This window comes from Lepisosteus platostomus, chromosome 6, assembly GCF_059453375.1.
Source record: "Lepisosteus platostomus isolate fLepPlt1 chromosome 6, fLepPlt1.hap1, whole genome shotgun sequence".
Classification (NCBI taxonomy): Eukaryota; Metazoa; Chordata; class Actinopteri; order Semionotiformes; family Lepisosteidae; genus Lepisosteus; species Lepisosteus platostomus.
The window spans coordinates 21641264-21665310 of record NC_142616.1 but is presented as its reverse complement, the minus strand read 5'-3'; the positions used below and the strand labels follow the sequence as shown (position 1 = coordinate 21665310).

The 24047-nt window shown below is 39.2% G+C and overlaps 3 protein-coding genes and 1 long non-coding RNA gene across 5 annotated transcripts; 3 read left to right on the top strand and 1 right to left on the bottom strand.

Annotated features, from left to right (window-relative positions):
* Positions 1-337: 337 nt before the first annotated feature.
* Positions 338-13661, bottom strand: LOC148661291 (monocarboxylate transporter 12-B-like). 2 transcript variants are annotated; one of them, XM_088634775.1, is made up of 5 exons: positions 13543-13661; positions 6458-6558; positions 4919-5507; positions 3529-3788; positions 338-2495 (listed from the first exon to the last, which is right to left on the bottom strand). In XM_088634775.1, the coding sequence occupies exons 3-5, from the start codon at positions 5467-5469 to the stop codon at positions 2272-2274; spliced, it is 1035 nt and encodes a 344-aa protein (XP_088490901.1). In that variant the 5' UTR covers positions 5470-5507; positions 6458-6558; positions 13543-13661; the 3' UTR covers positions 338-2271. The 2 variants fall into 2 exon arrangements, with proteins under 2 accessions (XP_088490901.1, XP_088490902.1); XM_088634776.1 differs by lacking the exon at positions 13543-13661 and adding an exon at positions 11439-11549.
* Positions 6620-9249, top strand: LOC148661292 (uncharacterized). The gene is made up of 3 exons (XR_015939494.1): positions 6620-7124; positions 7251-7349; positions 8461-9249. It is a non-coding gene; the product is annotated as an uncharacterized LOC148661292 (long non-coding RNA).
* A 23-nt stretch (positions 13662-13684) lies between the features above and the next one.
* Positions 13685-19237, top strand: LOC148661290 (antiviral innate immune response effector IFIT1-like). Its single transcript, XM_088634774.1, has 2 exons — positions 13685-16791; positions 17422-19237. The coding sequence occupies exons 1-2, from the start codon at positions 16787-16789 to the stop codon at positions 18776-18778; spliced, it is 1362 nt and encodes a 453-aa protein (XP_088490900.1). The 5' UTR covers positions 13685-16786; the 3' UTR covers positions 18779-19237.
* A 424-nt stretch (positions 19238-19661) lies between these two features.
* Positions 19662-23556, top strand: LOC148661289 (interferon-induced protein with tetratricopeptide repeats 5-like). The gene is made up of 2 exons (XM_088634766.1): positions 19662-19786; positions 21264-23556. The coding sequence occupies exons 1-2, from the start codon at positions 19782-19784 to the stop codon at positions 22693-22695; spliced, it is 1437 nt and encodes a 478-aa protein (XP_088490892.1). The 5' UTR covers positions 19662-19781; the 3' UTR covers positions 22696-23556.
* Positions 23557-24047: the final 491 nt, after the last annotated feature.

The following is a 24047-nucleotide window of genomic DNA, read 5'->3' as shown; positions in this document are numbered from 1 at the left end:
CTCCACAGACAAAATACCTACAGTGAATGAACAGATATCTGAATACAGCAATTGCATATTAAAAAATTTCAGTTCTTTTATTTTTAAAAGTCAGTATCAACAAAAAATGTGCCTTCATAATTGACTGAGATCCCAGTGACAGAAAACCCAAAATACTTTGAATAATACTAAGTTAAATGGAAAAAAATACAATAAAATGGTACTGAAAATGAAAATATAAAGACGTGCCAAAAATCTAAGAATTTAAAAATATCAGTTTAATCAAGAAATACCCGTTCCCTTTTGAACAAAAATGTTTGTATGTATTGTTCAAATTATTCCACAAGATGGAGCCAGATGATGACAAAAGATTTTAACTTAAACTTTGACAGCCACATACAGTATATTTTAATATACAATATATTGTACCAAGACACTTCAGCACCATCTCACTTTATGGATTTCAGTTTTGTATTATTTTCTAGAGGCAAACATTTGCATATTTCTAAATCAAACAAGCATTAGATACAAAATAAGGAAAATGACACAAGACATGCAAACAGACAAGGAAAACGGATAAGAAGAGGTTTTTTTAGGTAACTGTCAGATCCCCGATACCCTCAAAGGTCAATCCTATAGCAGACTTCATGGAGCTTTCAGTAACACTGTTATAAAGCTGGAAAACAAACATTTTCTGACTAGTCATGAACTCCAAAGAAAAGTAACTTCGACACCATGAATAGAAATTGATTTGTAAATTTACCAAACTCTGATAGAAGAAGGTTCTGAAGTTGCAGACATTAAAAATCTAACCAACTATCAGCATGCTTTGGTCATCTTTATATAAATAATAAGCCACTCATTTTTTTTCCCAGTTTTGACATAAGGCACTTTACTATATTAAGTAATATCTTTAGTATATTAAGTTTTATTCTTTTGAAATTTTAAAACAACTAGAATTGCTGTGCTGTACAACCTCTATTCAGTTCTTCAAAATATTATTTTTATAACATTATAAATGCCAAAAAAGGGAAGCACGTGTTATAAAATGGCAATACACCCAAATGATTTATAATCATACTGAAAGACATGGTTCGGATACTGGATTGAGAAAACAAAGCACTACAATTACAGAACCTGGTGACATTATATTTGTGTAAAAACAAATACAACTGCAAATTCAAACTGGACAAGAAAAGAGAACTGCAGTTGGTCTGGAAATAAATTTACAGAAAACTAAAGCAAACCTGAATATATTTTTCTCACAAGACAAATGGAATATGTGGTGTGATCACAGAAGAAGCCAACAATTACATATACTGTTTTTGACACAATACTATCAGCTGGAAATTAGATGTCTGAAGTAAAGAGTCAATGGGCTGAAGTGCGTCTGTGGTATCAGGCACATTCTGAAGGAGCAACTGCCTCTGTGCCTGAAAAGAAATGTGCTTGACCCACCTGTGTTGGCAGTACTAACACACAGATGCACAAGGACACTGAATGCATCAATGGTCTAAGACTGCTTAACATTTCAAGTAAGTACAGCCTGATGTGTGCCCAGAATAATGACAGGATAAGGCAAGAGAAACAAAGCAAATTCAAGCCTAAACAAAACCATGTGGCACCACTGTGGCATCAAAAGCGAGCAGGCTTGGCAACAGTCTGGAGACTGCCAGACCACGGAAATACTGAAGTGGATCCAGAGAGCCAGAGACGAAGATGGCACAATACAATCCACAAAATCATCAGGGGTAATTGTACATGGGTAGCTGAATAAAGGGGCTTGAGGTGATGGCAATACATATATATAAATCATCATCGTAGTCATCACCCTTTTTCATTCCTACTACAAGAAGACATATACAATATATGCACACACATGCACTTCATATTTATATTCATATTCCTATCTTACCACACCAGTCCCTTCTAGGCAAAGTTTCAGCATGAAATTATTTATTTTACTGCCATGCTATGAGGGCTTTTAAGAATCTACACCCAATATTTTTATTGGTATTAACAATCTGCACACACAAAAATCAATAACTAACTTACAAAAACGTGTTTTGGGAAAGTAACAAATTATTCATATACACACACAAAACCCCCCACAAAACTAAAGTATACAAAAAGTAAAATTCCATAATAAGTAATACAATTTTGTTTTTTTGTCATATACTTTAACAATATTGTACTTTGGTTTGGCAAAAACAGGCAATAATAATATTTACTGAGTGAAAAATAATCAGAATTCTTCATTCCTATCAAGGTAGCCTGCCAAATGTCTCTCATTCAGAGAAGTTTTGGTTCCTGATCTGAAGCACTATAGTAGTTGGTCTGCTTGTTCTTCCAGTCTTGCAGTTTGGGCTCAGTGGAAGTGGTGTAAGTGCCTGACTGTCTTCTTCTGCACCTCTTGATCCCAGCTACGGCACTCAGCAACAGTGAACTGGAGATGAGGGAGAGCCCACTGAGGAGGAAAGCTGCAGTGTAGGTGCCAGTTCTGTCTACCAGCCAGCCTGCAAGAGGAAAGCACAGGTACATGAAAGACAGCACTGCTGGCACAGCAGCCAGGGGCTTTAGACTTGTAACTGGAAGGTTGTGGGTTCAAATCCCAGGTGAAACTCTGCTGTTCTAATCTTGAACAAACTACTTTACCCAAATTGTTCCAGCAAATCACCAAGCTATGTACAGTAAATAATTGCAAAAGCAAAAAAGGAGTAAAAGTGTCCCACAAATAAATATATACAAATGTACATTCATCTTCACTGAGAGAACCAGGCTTACCTAATATTCTCCTGCTTCTGAAATATGAATACTTAACTCTCAAAACATATAATAAATTACTTTCAGTACCCTCTGTTCTCTAGCCACATACAGAACACAAGCAAAAATATACTCTTTTTGTAGTTCCTTTTATCTATGGATTGGGATCATGTAACGTATTGCTTCTGTGTTTTTTTTTTAAACCCAAACATCCTGAAAAGGGCTTTTCAGAGCTGGAATATAGCACGTGTGTGTCTTTTGAGAGGCCTCCATTTCATTCATCATTCAAATCATAAAAGGCTCTCGAGCATGTTAAAATGATTTCAAGGCCTTTGTCTACCTGAAGAACGCCATGCTTTCAGCTAACATACTCAAGAATGCATACACACTGTCTAAGAAACAGAAAACCTATAAGCTCTTCTATACAGAAAAGTACTGTGCAGCTATGGAACAAGCTAGTTAAACCATGTTGTTGAAGCTGATACTCTGCTTCTTTCAAGAAACGTGTGGATAAGATCCTCAAATACATTAGCTGCTATCTACCAAACAGTCTAGATGGGGCTAATGGCCTCTTGTTTGTTACCTTTTTATGTACACTAAATGCATTCTTAGGAACAAAATGAGTTACACATTAGGCAGGAACCAGCTGAAACTGATTAAACATCATGAATCAGCAAAAATGTGTAAATAGATTTCTGTAACTGCAATACATTAGAAATCTGTCTTGTCAGCCACATACTGTCTGTTAAACATTCTGCCAAGGGCCTAATAATTGGCAGCACTGACCTGCAATAGGTGGGCTCACAAGGTAAGGAATTGCATGAAGAAAATACACAACTCCCAGAGCTGAAGAGAGGTATGTTGTTCCAACGACGTCTGATGTTACAACAGGTATTAAGGCCACATAAGCGCCGTCAAAATACCCATAGAGCACAGCAAATGGAACAAGCAGTGGGAAGCTTTTCAGAATAGGGATGAAGAGACAGCACAGGCCCTCCAGACCCACTGCTAACAGGTAACAAATGTTGCGATACTTTTTTAAACACCTGTGAGACAAACAAAAAAAACATGAATTAAACTGAAGTCCAATTTGTATTATTTTTCCACAGCATTTGCTGGTCACAAGTAAGCAACGATAAACAGTGGATAGAAAATCAGATCAATCAGTGTGGAAAGCAAAACAAACTATATATGTGAATAATCTTTTCCCATCTGTAATTTCTTCAGATGTGTTTAGCAAAAAATAGTGCTTTGTCACTGTATAAACAGACCTGTACAAATGGCACAAACACTGTGAAATATATTACGTTTCATGGATATGCCTACTGTAGGTACTGAAATAAATAGCTAGATGGATTTTCTCAAAAGTGTGCTGCATTAGGAAAACGTCTAACTCAGTCAGAAACAGGGTTTGTAATGTATTGATTTTCACTCAAATATTTTCTTCATACACACACCTACAGTGTATTTACTCAAAACCAGTTTCCTATTGTTACACCCACAGGAGAGCATTTTGAAACACCAGTAAATATCATGGCAAAATATCAAAATTCCTAGTTATGAGACACATCAACCAGATTATTTATACCAAGAGAAATCAGATGCAAAACAAAAATGAAACAAACTACACCAAACTAAAGGTCAGAGCTTATGCTGTTATATTGTTTGTTGTATTTATACACTTCAAAAGATCTCTCTATTGCCACAGTTCCATTCTCAAAAATCAGTCCACTCAGAGCAACCACATGAATCAAAAAAGTGCCTTCCTCTAGTACATGAAGAAAAGGCAATTGTACTGATGTGCTCCGAGATCATTCTCACTGCCACACCTGTGGACACACTAACACATCTAAAAAGAAATGCTAGCATTGGGCTGGAAACAACACAGGGCAAAAGTAGGGTCATATACCAAGAGGTACAATATTCTGCTTTAACTCTCCAGTCCCTACATCCTTGATATTACATGCTCTATCACTACACTTACTAATACTACCTGCTAAAACTAATAAAACTAATGTTGCTAACATGCAGAATAAGTACTGGAACAACAGAGACCTGACATGGTTCTGTTCACCCTGTTTCTTGACGTAAATGAAATGAGGTTGTGATTTCTTAACAATCTGAGCTGCAGCTTGACTAAAAAAAACTGTTTGGTCTTTCCCTTTCCAGCACCTACCTTCTGTCTGTGAGCCAGCCGAATGTGATGTTCCCCACAATGTCAATCACCCCCAGGATGGACATGAGGAAGGCCGCCTGCTGGTGGCTCACCCCCACGTTCAGAGCATAAGGCACGAGATAAACAAAGGGCACACTGCAGCCATATGCCAGGAAGAGGAAGGACACCGCCAGGACCATGAAGTCAGGCATCAGGAGGAAGTGGTACTCCTGCACTGACTGGAAGCAGAAGCACCTGTGTCCATGGTCCTTGCTCAGGAACTGTGCCGGGGTCGAGCTCAAGTCCTTTTGCTTCGTTTTGTAAGCATGCTCGGCGTCGACGGACAAGGCGCTGCTCAGCTGCTCTTCCTTCAGAGTGATGGGCCTCATCAGGGCTCCGCAGACGCACAGGTTCGACACAAACCCCCCCAGGATGAGGAGCGCCCCACGCCAGGAGTAATGCTCGATCAGGAGCTGGACCGCCGGCGCTAGAACGAAAGTGCCGATCCCGCTGCCGGACATAGCAATCCCATAAGCCAGCGCCTTCCTTTCACAGAAGTACTTGCCTACCATGGCAATGGCTGGGGTGTAGCAGAGCGCAAACCCGATACCTGGAGAAGAGAAAGACAGACCAAGTGCTTATCTAGACTGCAAATACACACAGACGTCACTTCTTGTACAGCTGTAAAGAGACAGTTAAATAAGAAGACTTATGTGATTCTATGGTTTTACAACCATATATACTTAGTATAAAAAGGTATAAGAAGTATACTCACACTTACTTTTTATTATAATACTATGTAAGAGAAGTCTGGATTGAATCCGAAACACAATTTATGTATTAATGAAAAGCAATGGAAGGTGATGACCTGTGGACCCCTGAGAGGATTAAGGTCAGCTTTTGAGGTTACCAGCTAGACAGGCCAGTCTGTCCTCACTGGTTCCATCAGGGACTTCAGTCTTGCGTTGCCTGTACCCACAGACACACAGCAAAGGACTGAATCATCACAGTATCAGATGCCTGCCCTGCACTAGAGTAGGGCTGTCAACTCCATTCCTCTAAAGTTACACTTGCCTCTGGTTTTCATTCTGTCTTAAGCCTTAATTATCAGGATCAGCTGGACCTCGGTAGATTGGGATCCTATGCGAGACACTTCTAATAGCGAAGGTTAGGAGTCGAGTCCGTAGGCAATGACGTGGTCGAGTACAAGAGCAGGGGTCCAAAATCCGGGAAGGCATCGGGAGTTCATAAGTACCAAATTGGGAGGCGAAGGCGTAGTCGAAGGAAGGCGTTGGGTCAGTTTCCGGGGATCAAACAACAAGTAAAGCAGGGTAGGAAATGTACGAATATGCAGCTCAGGAAGGAGACCTCAATCGTGAGTGAGGAAGGGGAGACTAGTGAGGGCTTAAATAGTGCTGAGAAGATTGGTGCGTGGACGTTTATTCATTATGGCGTAAGTATTATTAAATATTATATATACAATATATACACATATTCATTACACATATATTCTAATACACATTTTGTATATACAACAATTGTATTTTAAACCTAATTAACCTCATTGTGGTGTATGCTATCCCCTTCTGCAGAAATGCTTGTGCTAGAGATGCTCTTAACTTATCTGCTTCCTGTCAAAAGTCAGTATTTCATTTGTAGCCCTGAAAAAAATATTTAAATATTAATGGAGGTGTAAATAAAAATGTAAATTACCCACTGAAATCTGATAATCTGACAGTGCCTAAAGATCCATCTAAATGTATAAATAGCATTCAAGTGGAACTTTTATACTTATAACTATGCAGTTTGTAAATCAAAAAATATTAGAGCCAAGCTCATGTCATAAAATATGAACTTTTCTATCCCAGCTGCCATGTGACTCACAACAGTGGTTACAATCAAATAAGTTTAATTAGTTTCAGGGTTTTACACCAGAAAGATTAGTCATGACTATGGCAGCCAGATTGTAACAGTACAGCTACCATTTGTGCCTAGTGTTATTTTTTTCGTTGCTTTATTGAGATTAACAAGACATTTCAGAACACTTGTTGTACTGGGATTTTTTATTCAATTGTACATTAACTGTGTATTTATTTTAGTGACATGTGTGTGCAGGCCTGTTCTTGCATGCTTCCTCTGGCTGGCTGTGCCTCAAAGACACTCACAGAGTCATGAACCAGAGGACACAGATGGAAAATAAACAGAAGAGTATTTAAACCTCAGAAAAGTAAGCACATCTTTACCTAAAGGGTCAGTGAGAGTAAGGAACAAGCTGTGCAGCCATGTTGGTGAAGTCAGTACCTTGGTTAGTAGTTAGTTAACTGACACTTCTGCCTACCTCCCTCTCCAACAGGACCCTACCACTGACTACCAAAAGGAAGTGGTATCCACCATCACCCTTCTTATCAGCAGAAAGGAGCTCCCCCAGGAGGCGAACCAGCTCATCATAGAGGTATCTCAATTTTACATCCTCCCCAAAATCCACAAACCGGACACCCCTGGACACCCCATCGTATCAGCATGCAACTGTCTGACTACTTACGTCTCGGCCTTTCTCGACAGCCTCATGAGACCGCTGGTTGAAGGTCTCCCCTCATACATCAAAGACACCAACCACGTGCTCCAACATTTTAATAATTTCCAATTTCAGGGCCCCGAATGCTACATTTTTACCATGGACATCACATCTCTTTACACCGCCATTCCCCATAATGATGGCCTTACAGCCCCCAAGCACACGCTGGACAAGCGCACACTGCTTGATCCACCCACCCACACCCTTGTACGCCTTGCAGAACTGGTCCTCATACTGAATGCATTCTAATTTTTTTACCAACAGGTGAGTGGAGTTGCCATGGGCACCAGAATGGAACCCAGCTATGCCAATATTTTTGGCGGTTGGGTAGAAGAACACTTCTTTGCTTCCTACACTGGCTATGTTCCTGACCTTTACAAGTGATACATTGATGACTGCGTCGGTGCTGCCACATGCTCCAACGACCAGTTTGAGTGCTTTCTGCATCATTTCACCAACTTCCACTCGTCCCTCAAACACAGTTAACATATCTTCCACTACTCTTCTGTTTCTAGACATCAACTTCTCCATCAACTACCCCCGACTCTCCACTTCGGTTTATTACAAACCCACGGATTCACACAGCTGTCTCCTGTATAGCTCATTTCACCCCAAACACACTAAAAACTCTCTTCCTTTTCCACAGTTCCTACGGCTACAACGATTATGCAGCGACATCAACTTCCAGAACCAAGCCCTCAAAATGTACTCCTTTTTCATCAACAGGATACCCCAGCAGTGTTATTGACAGGGCCCTTGCCCGAGCCAAAAACACCCCTCGGAGCACCAACTCAATCAGGAACTCCCGCCGTAACAACCGCATTCCTTTGGTGCTTCCCTACCACCCCAACACACTTCCTATCCCCAGGACTACTAACGACAACTTTTCCATCCTACAGGATTATCCCTCCATTGGGGCCCTCTTTTCTGACCGCCCCATCATCTCATATTGCCGACCACCTAATCTGTGCAACCTTCTTATTCACAGCTCCCTTGACCGCCCTCAGCAACCATCCACACCAGACACTTTCCCTTACAACAGAGCTCGCTGTATCACCTGCAAGTACACATCTAACACCACACTCATTCAAGGCCCCTCAGGACAATTCCGGATCACCCAGATGGCATCTTGTACCTCCAGCAACCTTATTTACTGTACCTCTTGCAGTAAATGCCCAGCCATCTACAGTACATTGGAGAAACAGGAAGGAGACTTGGAGACCACTTCAGAGAACATGTTAGGGCTGTGAAGATTAAAGATCTCCCCAAGCCCATTGTTTCTCATTTTACCTCTGATGACCATGACCCCTCTAATCTCTCCACCTGTGTTCTCAAAGACTGTTTTCCTAACTCAGACATCAGATAGACTACAGAAACCAAAATTTTCCTGCAGCTAGGATCACACCTTCCCCCTTCTCTTAATGACAGACTACAGATGCAGCCATTCAAAATGGGTGAGGTATTTCGCGGCAAACCCCGGTGGGCGTGTCGCGGTATCACGCGGTATCACGCGGTGTCACGTAACATTTGACGCTCTGCCGGAAACTATCCGGCGTCGCCTTGTAAAACCGCCGGGGGGAGCTTAACCTCTCATTTACAGCATTTGAGCCTTTAATTTTGAACTGTGTATTACAGCATGTTAATCATCAGTCATTAAAATGTTGGTATATTTTATGAAAGCAAGATTGCTCAGTTGGACAAAAGTACACAACCTACCTTTATCAGAAATATTTATGCATCAAAGCCTTTACTGAAGATATTACTAATAGTATTAATAATGGATGACTTTGGACAAGCTGTATACTCAAAGTATAATTTCTTTAGCACATTTGTACAAGCACTTGGAATCTGTCCAAGCCATACTTTGTGAGGCATTTTGTTTTACTTCAACGGGCATAAAAACGTCCTTGCTTTTAACAGGGCGTTTCATAATTTCTAACTACAAAAATGATTTAAAATGCGACACTTATCATTCAACTAGAGCTTTAAGTATCACAAGGATCCTCAAGAGCACAGCAAAGAGTGTATTAAAAGACACTTGTATTTATCAACGCTTTCTTTTCCGTATACCAGATTTTATGGAACCACTTCAGAGGGGTGTCAGCCAGTCAGATTCCAGGAATCGGCACTTTAAAGGAAAAATACACACCGGTATTCCATTTCTCCCTAACGATTTTAAGCATCGAAGTATTTAACTAGCATGTGAAATAGCGTGTGAAAAAGTGGTAGTTTTAAGCTTTTCTGCTAATATAATATGGAATCGCGTATCTAAAGAATTTAATAACGGTATGATTATATTCGTGTGCTGCGACAGGGCTGTGTAGGGCTGTTTCGCCTGCCTGTTCAGGCGAGCTGTCTTGTAGCCTACTGGTCTAGATGCGTGACTAACAACTGGCAGGTTGTGTGTTCGAATCCAGCTGGTGCTGGATGGACTTTTCTTTTAACAAACATTTCTTCGAAAAAATAGAATAGCGATATTATGGACAATCAATTGACTTTTATATTTCAAAATATCGCAACATGATCGATTCTAAGTCATTTTTGATAACAATGAATAGTCACCTTCTTCCCTTTAAAAGCTAGCAAGACAGGTTTCGATTCACATTAGCTGGCGAGCCTTGTTAAAAAAACGAATGATAATGTAACATGCCACTGTTTGTTCATGAACAAAGTTATACTGAGATTTCCTTAGATACGCGATTAAAAAATAAATAAATAAAAATTTGAATCTCCTGCGGAACACATTCCATAAGAATCACCGGTTTTACAGTATATATCGCCTTTAAAGGTGGCTTCTCAAAATGCTTTACGGGATAAAAACAACCAGAACAGCAGCAACAACAATATTGTATTTCATTGCACTTTGAAAACCAAGTAATAACTTAACTTAGTACGTGCAAACGTTTCGTATGTTGCTGTCGTGAATGCCTGCGTACCCATAAGTATCTTATTTGCCTTGAGTCCTGTCTACAGTATATTTGTCCCCCTACCCCCCTCTCTCCCTCAATTCAATTCAATTCAAGGTGTTTTATTTGCATGACAGATGGGTACAAGCAGTGTTGGGAATGTATACTTTGATATTTACACCCGGCGCGGCACCGAGGGAGCGTCTGCATTTATAACTTAGTTTTTAAAATTAGTCACGCAATATGAAGCATCTCCTTTTACTTTGAAGTCCCTTAAATACATTGAGCACAGCTTTCTCACCACTTAAGATTGCTTTTCGATACCATCCTTACACAAAGCAGAAACTTTCCGATGACTCACAGTACAAGTGGAAAGATTACAGATTTTAATCGTCTTTAATTTTATTACATTATACGTTTTAGGAACGTTTCATCTAAACAAACACCACAAAACTATTTTCGATTGTATTTCTGTTATGTTACACCTGCAGTAGTTCACTGTTTTAAATACATCGAATTAAGAAAGTTATGTGTAGCACTTTAGACCTTTTTTCGGAATCAGGGAAAATCTGATCATGTTTCTCTATAACAATAATAAAAAACTTTATTTTACATATCGCCTTTAAAAGTGTTCCGCCGGGGATTAAAAAAAAAATATTTTAAATAGGCTGATAAAGCTTAGGCTACTGTAACTGTATTCTAGCCTGTATTACAACAGAACATTGGACAATGCAACGTAAATTGCAAAAATGCACTTGGAATCTGTCCAAGCCCTCCTACAAAAATTATTTAAACTGCGACACTGATCATTCATCTCTAAATAAACTTTATTTTATATAGCGTTTTAAGCGAATAGGTAATTAGATTGCTCATAAACCTAATCGCTTTTTCTACATAAACACAGCGTGATTGCTCTCTGAAAATGCTTTTCCTTTCTATTTACAGTAGGTACTGTTAAACCAACAGCGTACTGTTAAACCAACGCATTAGCATGTTAAAGCGATTCTATTGAGGGAGTAGCCCAGCTACCACTTAACACTGTACTTCCTACTTTGAATACCTGTGAGACCGGTTTAATTCGTCACAGCCAGCACTCCAGGAGAGAGGGGTTGAGTAGGCGAGATTTCCAGCGAAAGACACCTCCCCCTCAAAAACCCAGTAAGCAGTAATGCTTTAAGTTGAAAATCGAGGTAGATTTTGAGGATGATAAAGAGGGTAAACTGGAATGGGAGGAGGGTTTGGTTTTGCATAAGGGGCAGAAGATTTCCCTTGTAAGGATGGTATCAAAAGCAATCTTAAGTGGTGAGAAAGCTGTGCTCAATGTATTTAAGGGACTTAAAAGTAAAAGGAGATGCTTCATATTGCTTGACTAATTTTAAAAACTAAGTTATAAATGCAGACGCTCCCTCGGTGCGCTGCTCTGGTATGCCGGCTCTTACACAGTGCCTGTCGGCAGTAAGCGTTACAATATAATATAATAATAATAATTGCTTACACTTATATAGCGCTTTTCTGGACACTCCACTCAAAGCGCTTTACAGGTAATGGGGACTCCCCTCCACCACCACCAATGTGCAGCATCCACCTGGATGATGCGACGGCAGCCATAGTGCGCCAGAACGCTCACCACACATCAGCTATCAGTGGGGAGGAGAGCAGAGTAATGTAGCCAATTCAAAGAGGGGGATTATTAGGAGGCCATGATTAGTAAGGGCCAATTGGAAATTTGGCCAGGACACCGGGGTACACCCCTACTCTTTTCGAGAAGCGCCTTGGGATTTTTAATGACCACAGAGAGTCAGGACCTCGGTTTTACGTCTCATCCGAAGGACGGCGCCTGTTTACAGTATAGTGCCCCCGTCACTATACTGGGGCATTAGGACCAACATGGACCACAGGGTGAGCGCCCCCTGCTTGCCCCACTAACACCTCTTCCAGCAGCAACCTTAGTCTTTCCCAGGAGGTCTCCCATCCAGGTACTGACCAGGCTCACACCTGCTTAGCTTCAGTGGGTTGCCAGTTGTGAGTTGCAGGGTGATATGGCTGCTGGCTAATATACATACCCAACACTGCTTGTACCCATCTGTCATGCAAATAAAACACCTTGAATTGAATTGAATTCACACGCGTTGCAGTATGCTCCTATTCTTTTTATGCTCAGCTACTAAGATTTCCCTTCAGTGGTAAAATTAGATATGAATATTCAATACTTAAATGGGCACAGTTAAGACATTAAATATACATATACATACTGTATACAGTACAGTTTGCATACGGTAATATGTTTATGTTCCTAAATCAATCTCTTTTAAGAGCATGTGAAAGGCATGGTGAATCACTGTACTTTGCATGATTGGAAACAAATGCGTGATTGCGAAATGCTCTGGTGTTACTTCTACAAAGACGGTCAATGAAAAAAAGAATGTTGACCAGGGCAATACTTTGAGTTTACACTTACAGTACAGCTTGTCCAAGGTCATTCATTATTAATACTATTAGTAATATGAAGACAGTACGTACAGTTATAATTCAAACGGAATTAAAAACTACACATCCCAGTTACCATGGTGGTGCTTGTGATCATTGCGTTTAACCAACGAAACAGGGCGAAAAATCAGTCACTTGACTTTGGGGCAGAGTTTCGAAAGCTTAACCTATCAGCAACAAAGCGAAATTTACACGATAGGCTACCTCAAACTGTCAGTTACACGACTTTTAAGTCCCTTAAATACATTGAGCACAGCTTTCTCACCACTTAAGATTGCTTTTGATACCATCCTTACAAGGGAAACACACTCCATAGGAATCAGCGCTTTTATACAGTATATCGCCTTTAAACACATATATTTAAACACGCGTTTACGATTTAAATCAAAACGCGATTCAAATCAATATAAATGTATATTTTGTAACGCATAGGTGACTATTCATTGTTATTAAAAAGACTTAAATTCGATCATGTCGTGATATTTAGAAATATAAATTTGTTTGGTGCGAGTGAGGTTTTATTTAATCTCTGATTTTCTGCATTCATTGGAGGTTTCATTTCACACCTCTCTACACCTACTGTATTCTGACTTCACACCTCTTGACTGGCCTCTCTTTCTGTCCCCTTCTCCCACCTCTCACTCCTCCTCTCCCGCTTTGTTCTCCCGCTACATTACCTTTGCTTACTGCCTTGTCTTTCTCACACCTGAAGAAGGCTCCACGGCCGAAACGTTGTGTTTTCTTTCTTCTTTTTTTCGGCATGGAATTAACCTATTATATGTATAATAATATGAGTATAGTATAGATCTGCGTGCATTTCCTGTGTCAAAGTTTCCTTGTTGCTAGGTTTGGGTGTGGTTTGAGTGCATCTTATTACCACTGTATAAATGGTAGCTTTTCAGATAGCTGAACTGAAACAGCCTTTCAGTTGATCAGTTTTGTTTTCTTAACAATCTAAAACTGGCACAGGAAATAGAAAGTGAGCAGCACATTTGTTATTGCTTTCTATTTTACTCAGTTTATACTGGATGAAGTCATTTAAGATATCAAAATTGACATCTTGTTTTTTAAAAGTTTTAATGAAAATAGTTTTTAACTGGCCTTGATTTAATAATAATCCACAGTATCTATTTGCAAATTGGGTATGCAGCAATGTTTTTCCAAATGTTAAATAAAGTCTTGCACGTATATTATTAGTAGTACTGTATATACTGTACTGTATAGCCCATCACAGGCAGGTACAAACAGACACAAAAACACGTACGAGAGCCATTTTTTAAATGAATAAATCAGAAGCCAATTAACATAAGTGAGTGTCTATGGACTGTGGAACGAAACCCACATAACCGTGGAGAACATAGTGTAACGCTTACGGCCGACAGGCACTGTGTAAGAGCCGGTGTACCAGAGCAGGTGACGTCACCGCCCTTCCCTGTGATAGCAGGACCACAGCTACTGGGCTGTAGAGAGATCTCTCTTTGGCTCACTGGGCTGGGTCCCTGCAGTGTGACGCGGGAGTCCCGAGTTTGAGCCCCCGACAGTGGGGGGCCAACCTAATGTGGCAAGGGCGCCTGCCTGAGCCCCCGTTGCGTTACAATAGAAACTCCACGCTGATAGTCCCCCAGGAATTGGTCCAAGGGTCCCAGCAAAGCTAATGCTAATGCCACCTTGCTGTATTCCGTTGCATTATCTGCGCTCTTATTCTGAAGAAGGGATATGAAGTGCAAACAGTTAAATCCTTTATTATATAATAAATCTGTCATTTGTTTTCATTTTGTAGAATCATCCATGTCCGACGTGTCTTGCAAATTAGCAGATCAGAAAGAAACTAGAAAACATAAAATATTAGGAAGTAAAAAAGATTAAAATATAGGTTTTCTGAAGATTGTTTATCTTTGAATGTTTTTCATTATGATGTTTCACATGGCTAGAAATAAATGCTAATCGTATTAAATAGTTATCTTTGTGACCATTTTTATCCTTGTCCAATTGTCTAATACATTATTGTAATTATAAGTACAATAACGAAAAAGGAAAAGTCCCCACCCCAGGAAGAAAAAGAAAGCCACCCCAGTTCAAACGTATTTTTGATGTACACATGACTCCCAAAGGAAGCAAAAAAAACCTTTAACTCTCCCCATAGACTGGTGTTATAAGGGTTACAATGTGCCCCTGCTTTTATGTACTCCAAATGTAATAAAGTGGTAAAAGGCAGCTGCTTAGTTTCTTTTTCGTAGAAAGAGAAAATAGGCCACCTTCTCTGGCACTATAGACTTTCACAGTAACAGCACTATACTTAAGATTACTCACAGATTGCAATAATTTGTACTTTGTACTTGTGGCTTTTGCATCGAACACATATTTAGTCTGGTTATGAAACCATATGAAACCCTCTAAGATAGCAATAAATTGGAACCGCTTTTCTGTTTTTAGCCAGAAACCTGAAGTCTGGATTGAATCCGAAACACAATTTATGTATTAATGAAAAGCAATGGAAGGTGATGACCTGTGGACCCCTGAGAGGATTAAGGTCAGCTTTTGAGGTTACCAGCTAGACAGTCCAGTCTGTCCTCACTGGTTCCATCAGGGACTTCAGTCTTGCGTTGCCTGTACCCACAGACACACAGCAAAGGACTGAATCATCACAGTATCAGATGCCTGCCCTGCACTAGAGTAGGGCTGTCAACTCCATTCCTCCAAAGTTACACTTGCCTCTGGTTTTCATTCTGTCTTAAGCCTTAATTGTCAGGATCAGCTGGACCTCGGTAGATTGGGATCCTATGCGAGACACTTCTAATAGCGAAGGTTAGGAGTCGAGTCCGTAGGCAATGACGTGGTCGAGTACAAGAGCAGGGGTCCAAAATCCGGGAAGGCATCGGGAGTTCATAAGTACCAAATTGGGAGGCGAAGGCGTAGTCGAAGGAAGGCGTTGGGTCAGATTCCGGGGATCAAACAACAAGTAAAGCAGGGTAGGAAATGTCCGAATATGCAGCTCAGGAAGGAGACCTCAATCGTGAGTGAGGAAGGGGAGACTAGTGAGGGCTTAAATAGTGCTGAGAAGATTGGTGCGTGGACGTTTAGGGAGAAGAGCTCGTAAGAATGTGGGACCGCTTATACGCCCGTGTGCAATTCGTGACATGAATAACCTAATTTAACCAATTTAATGGGTAAAAAGTTAGACCAGTTGTGTTTTCCTTTTTTTCTTAATCAGGAGCTAACAATAAAGGTACCTCTAAACCTTAGAGGAACCTAAAACTTGAGGACTTTCAGAATTAATGGTGAAACACAATCTAGAGAGCACAAGAGGAAACTATGTTGAAGTTACCTAGCAATACCCCAGTTTCTTTCAAGAAGCAGCTTGGATGAGTTAATTAATAACTACCAATATTAACTAAAATACCAATAGATGGACTGAATGACTTCCTCTTATTTCTAACCTGTTTTATGATCTTAACTTTTCAGTTCTGTTGCCTACCCCTGCCCTGGAAAGAGAGTGAGAATCATATAAAAACTTTATAAGAAGCCTACCGAAGGCCTTCTTGAACAGGAAGATGCACTTCTAGTCATGAAAAAGGTTTACTACCAGCAGCGTGTCATTGTTTCATAAAAATGTAGAATTTTTGCTTGATTGATATGTACTACTGATGAACTATTGATTACATCAGCTCTCAGTCTTCCTCTTTCCTTTCAGTAGAATCCAGACATGTACAGTATCTGTTTCCTTTAATGGTGATCACACATCCTTGAGAAGAATCACTGGCCAAAGTTCAGTAATGTTGTAAGTCTTACCTGTAGAATGACGTCATTATCTAATCTCATTACTGGGTTTATAAGGAACACAGCCCTGGACACCGCTGCCATTTAGTGTGTTTCACATCACAATTACAAAGAAGGAATCGCAGATCTTCACTGGTCATCAGGATGGCGTAAGTTCATTATGTATTTCTGTAGTTAAATGAAATATTTTAGGTTGAATTTATAGTTCGATCACTGGTGAATTAGGTGCTTTTTTTCATAGATTTGGATTTTTTTTTTGCAAATTATATTGGTTAATACTTTATATAGGATCACCGAAAATATTAATTAATTTAAGGACGGTTACCAGATACACACTGTTAAGTACTAAGGAAGTTGAGAAAAAGAGAAAAAAAAATAAACAGGTAAACAATAATTGACTAAAGAGTAAAAAATAAATGCCAACCTTTTGAAATATGTCTTTGCATGTCTTCACATATACTCTGCTTTCTTCCCACAGTCCACAGACATACTGGTAGATTAGTTGGCTTTGGGGTGTGAATGTGTTTGTGTCCATCTGCTCTGCGATGGTCGTCCCGAGCAGGGTGTACCCTGCATTGTGGCCTTTTCATGCCGGGATAGGCACCGGCTCCCATGCAACCCTGAATTGGAAGAAGTGGTTAGAAAAGGGGTGGATAGATAACTTCTTCACATACTGTATTACTACAGTACCTACATGTATAGAAGCAATAGAACATTAAGGGAATATTAACAAAACTGAAGTAAATGCACATAATCTGTTTCTTTTTTATTCATAACAGTTTAAATCAAAGTGGTTTGAAAGCCAAACTGGAAAAGCTAGAATGTCACTTCACTTGGGATTTGAAGAAAGATTTACTTGACCTCAAAGATCTTGAAGACAGACTAGAAGAAGACATTCAGTTCTGCTCAGGCAAAGATAAATGGATCTCACGAGTGTACAGCCTCCTTGCCTATGTGAAATATTTGCTGGCTCAACATGACGAGGCATTGAGGTGTCTAGAGAAAGCTGAACATTTCACAAGGAAGAACCAAGAAAACGCATATGAGAAAAAGCTCATTGTCACTTATGGAGACTTTGCCTGGTTGCACTATGAGCTGGGAGAGTATAGCACTGCTCAGGGCTACCTGGAAAAGCTGCAAGAGATGGAGAACAAGGTTTCCACTTCGACAACTTTGGTGCTGCACCCTGAGGTCTTTGGGGAAAAGGGTTGGTCTTTGTTGAAGTTCTCTAGGGAGCATTATGAGACAGCAAAAGAATGTTTTGAAATAGCACTTAAAGAAGAACCATTAGAGAACGAGTGGCATGTAGGGTATGCTATTGCACTTACCCGCATTGAAGGTTTCGGAATAAGTAAGATAAGAGAAGAAGATTCCAAGGCGTTAGTGCAGTTAAGGCATGCAAGACAACTCGACCAACAAAATGCATTTGTCGCCATTCTGCTGGCCTTAAAACTTGCGGGTTATGGCCATGTAGATGAAGCCAAAAAACTAACTGAACAAACTGCACTGACATCACAGGAGGACCCCCAGGTTATCCGATATGTGGTAAAATTTTTTAGAGAGCACGGGGAGTTGGATAGAGCCTTTGAAATACTGGATAAGGCTTTGAAATTGTCTCCAAATTCTTGTTTTCTGAAGCAGCAGTTAGCACTCTGCTGTAAGTGGAAAGTGCACCTATTTGTGGCAGACAAAAAGCACAACAAGGAAGAAAAGAACAAGTTTGCAAGATGGGCCATTGAACTTTATGAAGAAATTATGATGCTGCAGTCAAAATACCTCCACCTTCATACAGACCTTGCCCAGATGTATGCAGAATTAGGAAACATTGAGAAAGCAGAAGAAATATTTCAGACTGCATTCAGGAGGATACATCAAATGAATCCTGTGGAAAAGCAAGCACTGTATCTTTGCTATGGTAATTTCCAAGTGTATTACAGGCAATCTGCTCTGGATGCAATTCCGTGGTACAAAGAAGCAGTAAAATTACCATGTACCTCAAGGGAACGAGAAACGTGTACCAAAAAACTAAAACAAATTGCATACAAACTAATGAAAACAAATGTTGAAGAAGCACAGGATATTTTGAACTTTATTGATCAAATTGAGGGAAAAGGTCTTGGACACAAAGAAATGTAGGAAAAAGTCTAAGCTAAGCTAAGGCTGACATTAGGATTCTCTGACAGCAAATATCTGTCTGATATATATCTGATCTTAAGTAGATTAATGACTGAATTAAATAAATGATCTCTTGTATCACAGTGTTTCCCTGTCCTGTACCTGTGTCTTTGAGTTTTCTTTCCTTCCTTAGTTTGGATTGAACATTTTATTGAACATTTTGTTTTAAGTAACAGCTCTTTAAATAGTACACTATAGCTACAAATTACTAAGTAGAAATTCTGAATGTATATACAATGTTATTGATATAACCTTGTTAATGTTAGTATTGTTATTGTTCAAATTTATTTATATATATATTGCTTTAAAATCCAGGTGAATTGTAAACGGAATACAAATTAATATTATCAATTAATATGATCAAAGATTGTTCTTTAAAGTTTGCAACCAACGTCAATAAAAAATATTTTTATCACTGAATGTCACTTGCATTGCTTATTTTTTAGCTTTATCTGTAAATTTCTATAATACAGAATGTTGAAATGAAAACACTATTTGAATTATCAAAAGGTAGTTACTGTATTATACTTATTATGAATGTGACTGGAGTTGTATTCGTTTACTTCTAACATAAAAACAATTGTGTTAGTATATTGCAATTGCTTTCAGGAATATTTAAACTCTTCATGGTGCACATTTTGGGTTTTTCGAGCTTCTTAAAGAAACAGGAAAGATTTGCGCTGAACTCAAAATGTCAAACGTAGTTTCGTTTCTTTTCGAAACGAAAGCTTGGTCTCAGGTCAAGAAACAGAATCGAAAACTCCAGACCATGGCGACACGAGTAATGTCAGCTGACTGGTGACAACAAACCAGTGTTAGTCTACACTTTCGCTTTCTATTTCCTTTCCGAGTCCTGAGCTCAAACTGTATACAGTATATATAAAGGATAAGGGGGCGGCTCACCAGTTTATTTGCACCAGGCAAGAGACTTTCAACAGCTGAAGAGATCCGAGGCAAATTATTCATGGAGTAAGTATGGATCCGCATTATTCTTCACACATTCAGGAGTTTAGGATCTATTCTTATTATTTCACGACGTTGCACTGTTTAAAATATAAATGTTCTGCAATGTATTGCACGTGCATTTGAAATGACTACTTTCGTAAACTGAAATTACGGTATCAATAACTTAGTTTTAAGAATTTGGGCTGTATGAATTCATAAAGTAAACTTATGAGCTAAATGAATAATTTTTAAATTTGTAAAAGATTGGTCGCCAGAAAATTAAAAATAGCTTTTAATCACTTGGTCACCCGATTAGCTCTTAACTATGGTCGATGTGTATGGTTGATACCAATAAAACAAATCATTCTGCACAAAGAGAGAGTGAACAGATTAATTGACTCAGTTACACATATAAAATATACAGAAGCTCATTTTAACAAAATATCCTATTTTGTTAAATAGAGATGAAAAGAAAATAAAACAGTAAATTAATTTTTAAAAACGTGATTTTCATGAAGAAACTATCCATGATGACAGAAATTGCCTCAGTGTTTTTCAAGTTGAAAGTTGCAGTTACTGTATATCACACTATTCTGTACATATTCATCTAACTTGATTTGTCACTCTTCTACAATTTGTAATCTGCATTTGTTCATTACTTTGGCTTCACCAGTACAACCTTCAAAGTAGCGCAGGAGGAATAAAGACCAGACATAATGTCAGGACAGCTGCCTCCTGGTCACACTCAGTGACACCTGCAATGGTCCAGGGTCCTGACAGTTGCTTACAACACAGTAGGCTTACATGTGCCGATGATAACCTGTCCGAAGCAGCACAACCTAATCCTGGGAGACTGAATTGATCTTGTGCCATCATTTGGGAAATTTCGGTCAGGGTCATACTTACTTTTTGATATTACTATACTGATGTTGCGGTGGCTAGCATTGCTGCCTTGCAGCGCTGGGGTCCTGGGTTCAAATCAATGGGGTGCTATCAGCGTGGAATGTTGTTTTTCCCTTTATAAGTGTGGGTTTCCTCCAGGTGCTCCAGTTTTCTCCCACAGTCCAAAGATATACTGGCAGGTTAATTGACTTCTGGGAAAACTGGCCCTGGTTTTAAAGTGTGTGCTCGTTTGTGTCAGTGTGTGCCCTCTAATGGACTGATGGCCCATCCAGGGTCTATCCTGCCTTGTGCTGTTGGGATAGGCTCGGGCTCCTTCTCGCTCCTGTGTTGGAAGAAGGAGTTAGAAAACAGATGGATGCTATTATACAGACTGAGCTGTTGGTGGAGTAGAAAGGTTAGACAGTCTTTAGGAAAGGTTCTTTTGTCCTGAATAGCCTACCCCTAGCCTGTATTATTTCACCTTTTCTAAATTAGCAGTCATTTTCAGGGAAGCAATTCTTTTATTCCTCTCATTAGAAAGTGTCAATGTGACTATTAATGTAACATTAGATGTTGTTTTGCTTATTTAGCCTTATTTAACCATTTCTTTTTTGAATAGTTTGAATCAAGAAGCATCAATTAAAATCAAACTTCTCCGACTCGAGTGTCACTTCACTTGGGGTTTGAGAAAAGTTGATCCCGACCTGAAAGACCTGCAGGACAGACTTCAGGAACAAATTGGGCTTGGCCATGGCGGAGATACAGGGACCGTTTGCTCCTACAACCTTCTGGCTTATGTAAATCACCTGCAAGGTTTCAATGAAGAAGCATTAGAAAACCTAAGAAAGGCTGAAGAATTTATAAAGAAACAGCATGGAGATGAATATGGGAAGTTTCTCAGTATTACTTATGGAGACTTTGCCTGGGTGTACCATCACATGGGTGACCTCAGCAAAGTCCAGAGCTACCTGGACATGCTGGACAATATTAACAAGAGATTCCTGGCCACCTCTCCAGGTGACCTCCAGCCTGCTGTATATGGGGAGAAAGGCTGGAGCTGTTTGAAGTACAACCGGAAATACTACACAACAGCCAAAGAGTGTTTTGAAAAGGCTCTGATAGTGGAGCCAGATAATGCTGACTGGAATGCAGGGTATGCTATCGCACTTTATCGGCTTGAAGGGTTTGAATCAGAACTGATTAGTGCTAAGGACTCAGCTGCCCTGAAACAGCTAAGAAGAGCACTGGAGCTTAACCCAGAAGACTGTGTGATCATGGTCCTGCTGGGCCTGAAGCTTGCACATTTAAAAAAAAACAAGGAAGCTGAAGAGCTAGTGGAGAAAGCTCTGGAGATGTCACCAGACAACCCCTATGTTACACGGTACGTGGCCAAGTTTTTCAGACAGTACGGGCTTTTAGAGAAATCCATTAAACTTTTGAATCGGGCACTGGAAAGGACACCAAATTCAGGGTTTATACACCATCAAATAGCACTCGGTTACAAAAAGAAAAAGATTGCACTGAGCAAAAATGGAAATTATGTCCAGAACAGCATGGAGATCGACCGACTTCGCAGACTGTGCATCTACCACTTGGAAAAAGCAACCACACAAAAGCCTTCATTTATTTATGCAGGGGTAGAATTAGCACTCTTATATGCTGAATGTAAAAACACTGAAAGAGCAGAGGAACTGTTTCAGAGAATGTTTTCTATTGCTAAAGAGAAGAATGAAAATATTCAAATAGTACATTACTATTACGGAGATTTCCAACTTTACCACAAAAGATCAGAGCACCTTGCTATTAAGCATTATAAGGAAGCATGTGAAGGAAAAGACAAGAAGTGCCTTTACAAACTGAAAGCCATTGCAGAGAATCACATCTCCAAGAGCCCCCATGATGCAGAAGCCTATGGTATTCTGGGTTTTGTCCATCGAATGAAAGATGAGAAAATACAAGCCATCGAGTGTTATGAGAAGGCTTTGTTAGGTGACCTTGGCAATGGGGAATATCTAGCTGCTCTTTGTGATCTGCGGCTTTCGCTGAGCTGAACATCTTTGTGTAGCAAACGCAAACTACCATTTATAAGAATGTCGTGATTCATCCATGTAAAAAAGCTCCGTCTTTTTGGGGCTAAAGATGCATGCTACATGGAAATAATGCATGTGCTCTTCATGCTGGTCCAGAGAAGCACTGACAAATTACATCAGTGTGGGTGATATTATTATATACCATATTATGTACTCCATATTACTGAGAATGTTCTTTTAATATAGAAATTCTTTGTGAACTATTAAACACGTTAAGGATGATCACAATGTCTCTGAGACTTGGGTAGAATATGTGAACAGTTTAAAAAATATATTTTACAAAATGTTTAAAGATCTGATACATTTAACAGTGCAGTTCTCTATATTGTTGGTGCACATGCACATTTAATGATTTCTTAATTCACCTTCACTGGGCTTTTACTCAGTTATGCTTTGTACAGGTCTGGGTTCTTGCCTTTCCATCTAGACAGCATTTGTTTGAAATTTCTTCTGCATGTCCTAATGGTTTCAGTGTCTGTTATTAAATCTGTATTTAATTCTACTTAATTATATAGTAATTAATACAATTCAATCATTGATACAATTTAAAAAAATACAATTTCAATTTTTATGACATTTATTGCACACACTCTTATGTGAATTTACGGTATATTTAGCTTTATGTTATATAATTAAGTAAATTTATATACAGGTTACAGGTATATTGATTGCATTACTCATTTGTTGTGTTTTTAATGCCTTTCACTGTAAAACAAAATTATAACAAAAAATATATTGAGCAGGATTGTACCTATATACTGTGTGAACAGCACAAGGCATTATATTTGTATTCTGTACAAAATAAAGGATGATATATAATAATATGGTATTGCATATTCCTATTTCATTAATGATAAATTAACCAGTAGACAGAAATTGAAAATAAGGGGAAGTGCATTTGAAATTGACCATCGCTGAAGAATCAACTGGACTAACTCCTTTTGTTCAATTAGCTATTAGCACCCAAATGAGCTAGATGGTCTGACTTTTCTGACTTTCAGTTATGTAAACATAATGAATTAAGCAATGCACTGTAACTTTCACGTATTATTAAAGTTATTAAAACATTTTTCACATGCTCATGATCAGATGTTTTTCGCCAATTGAAAACTAATTCATTACACGATACAGCCGGAAAACTGGTCCAGAGGATAATTTGTTGTTTTTATGTCAATGTGTATATCTGCAAAATTTATTTCATTAGGAAATTAGAATCGAGAGTCTAATCAATATAGTACCATGATTTGCCATGATAAACATTACAAATAACATCAAACAAATCTTATTTCCTCCACAGACAAAATACCTACAGT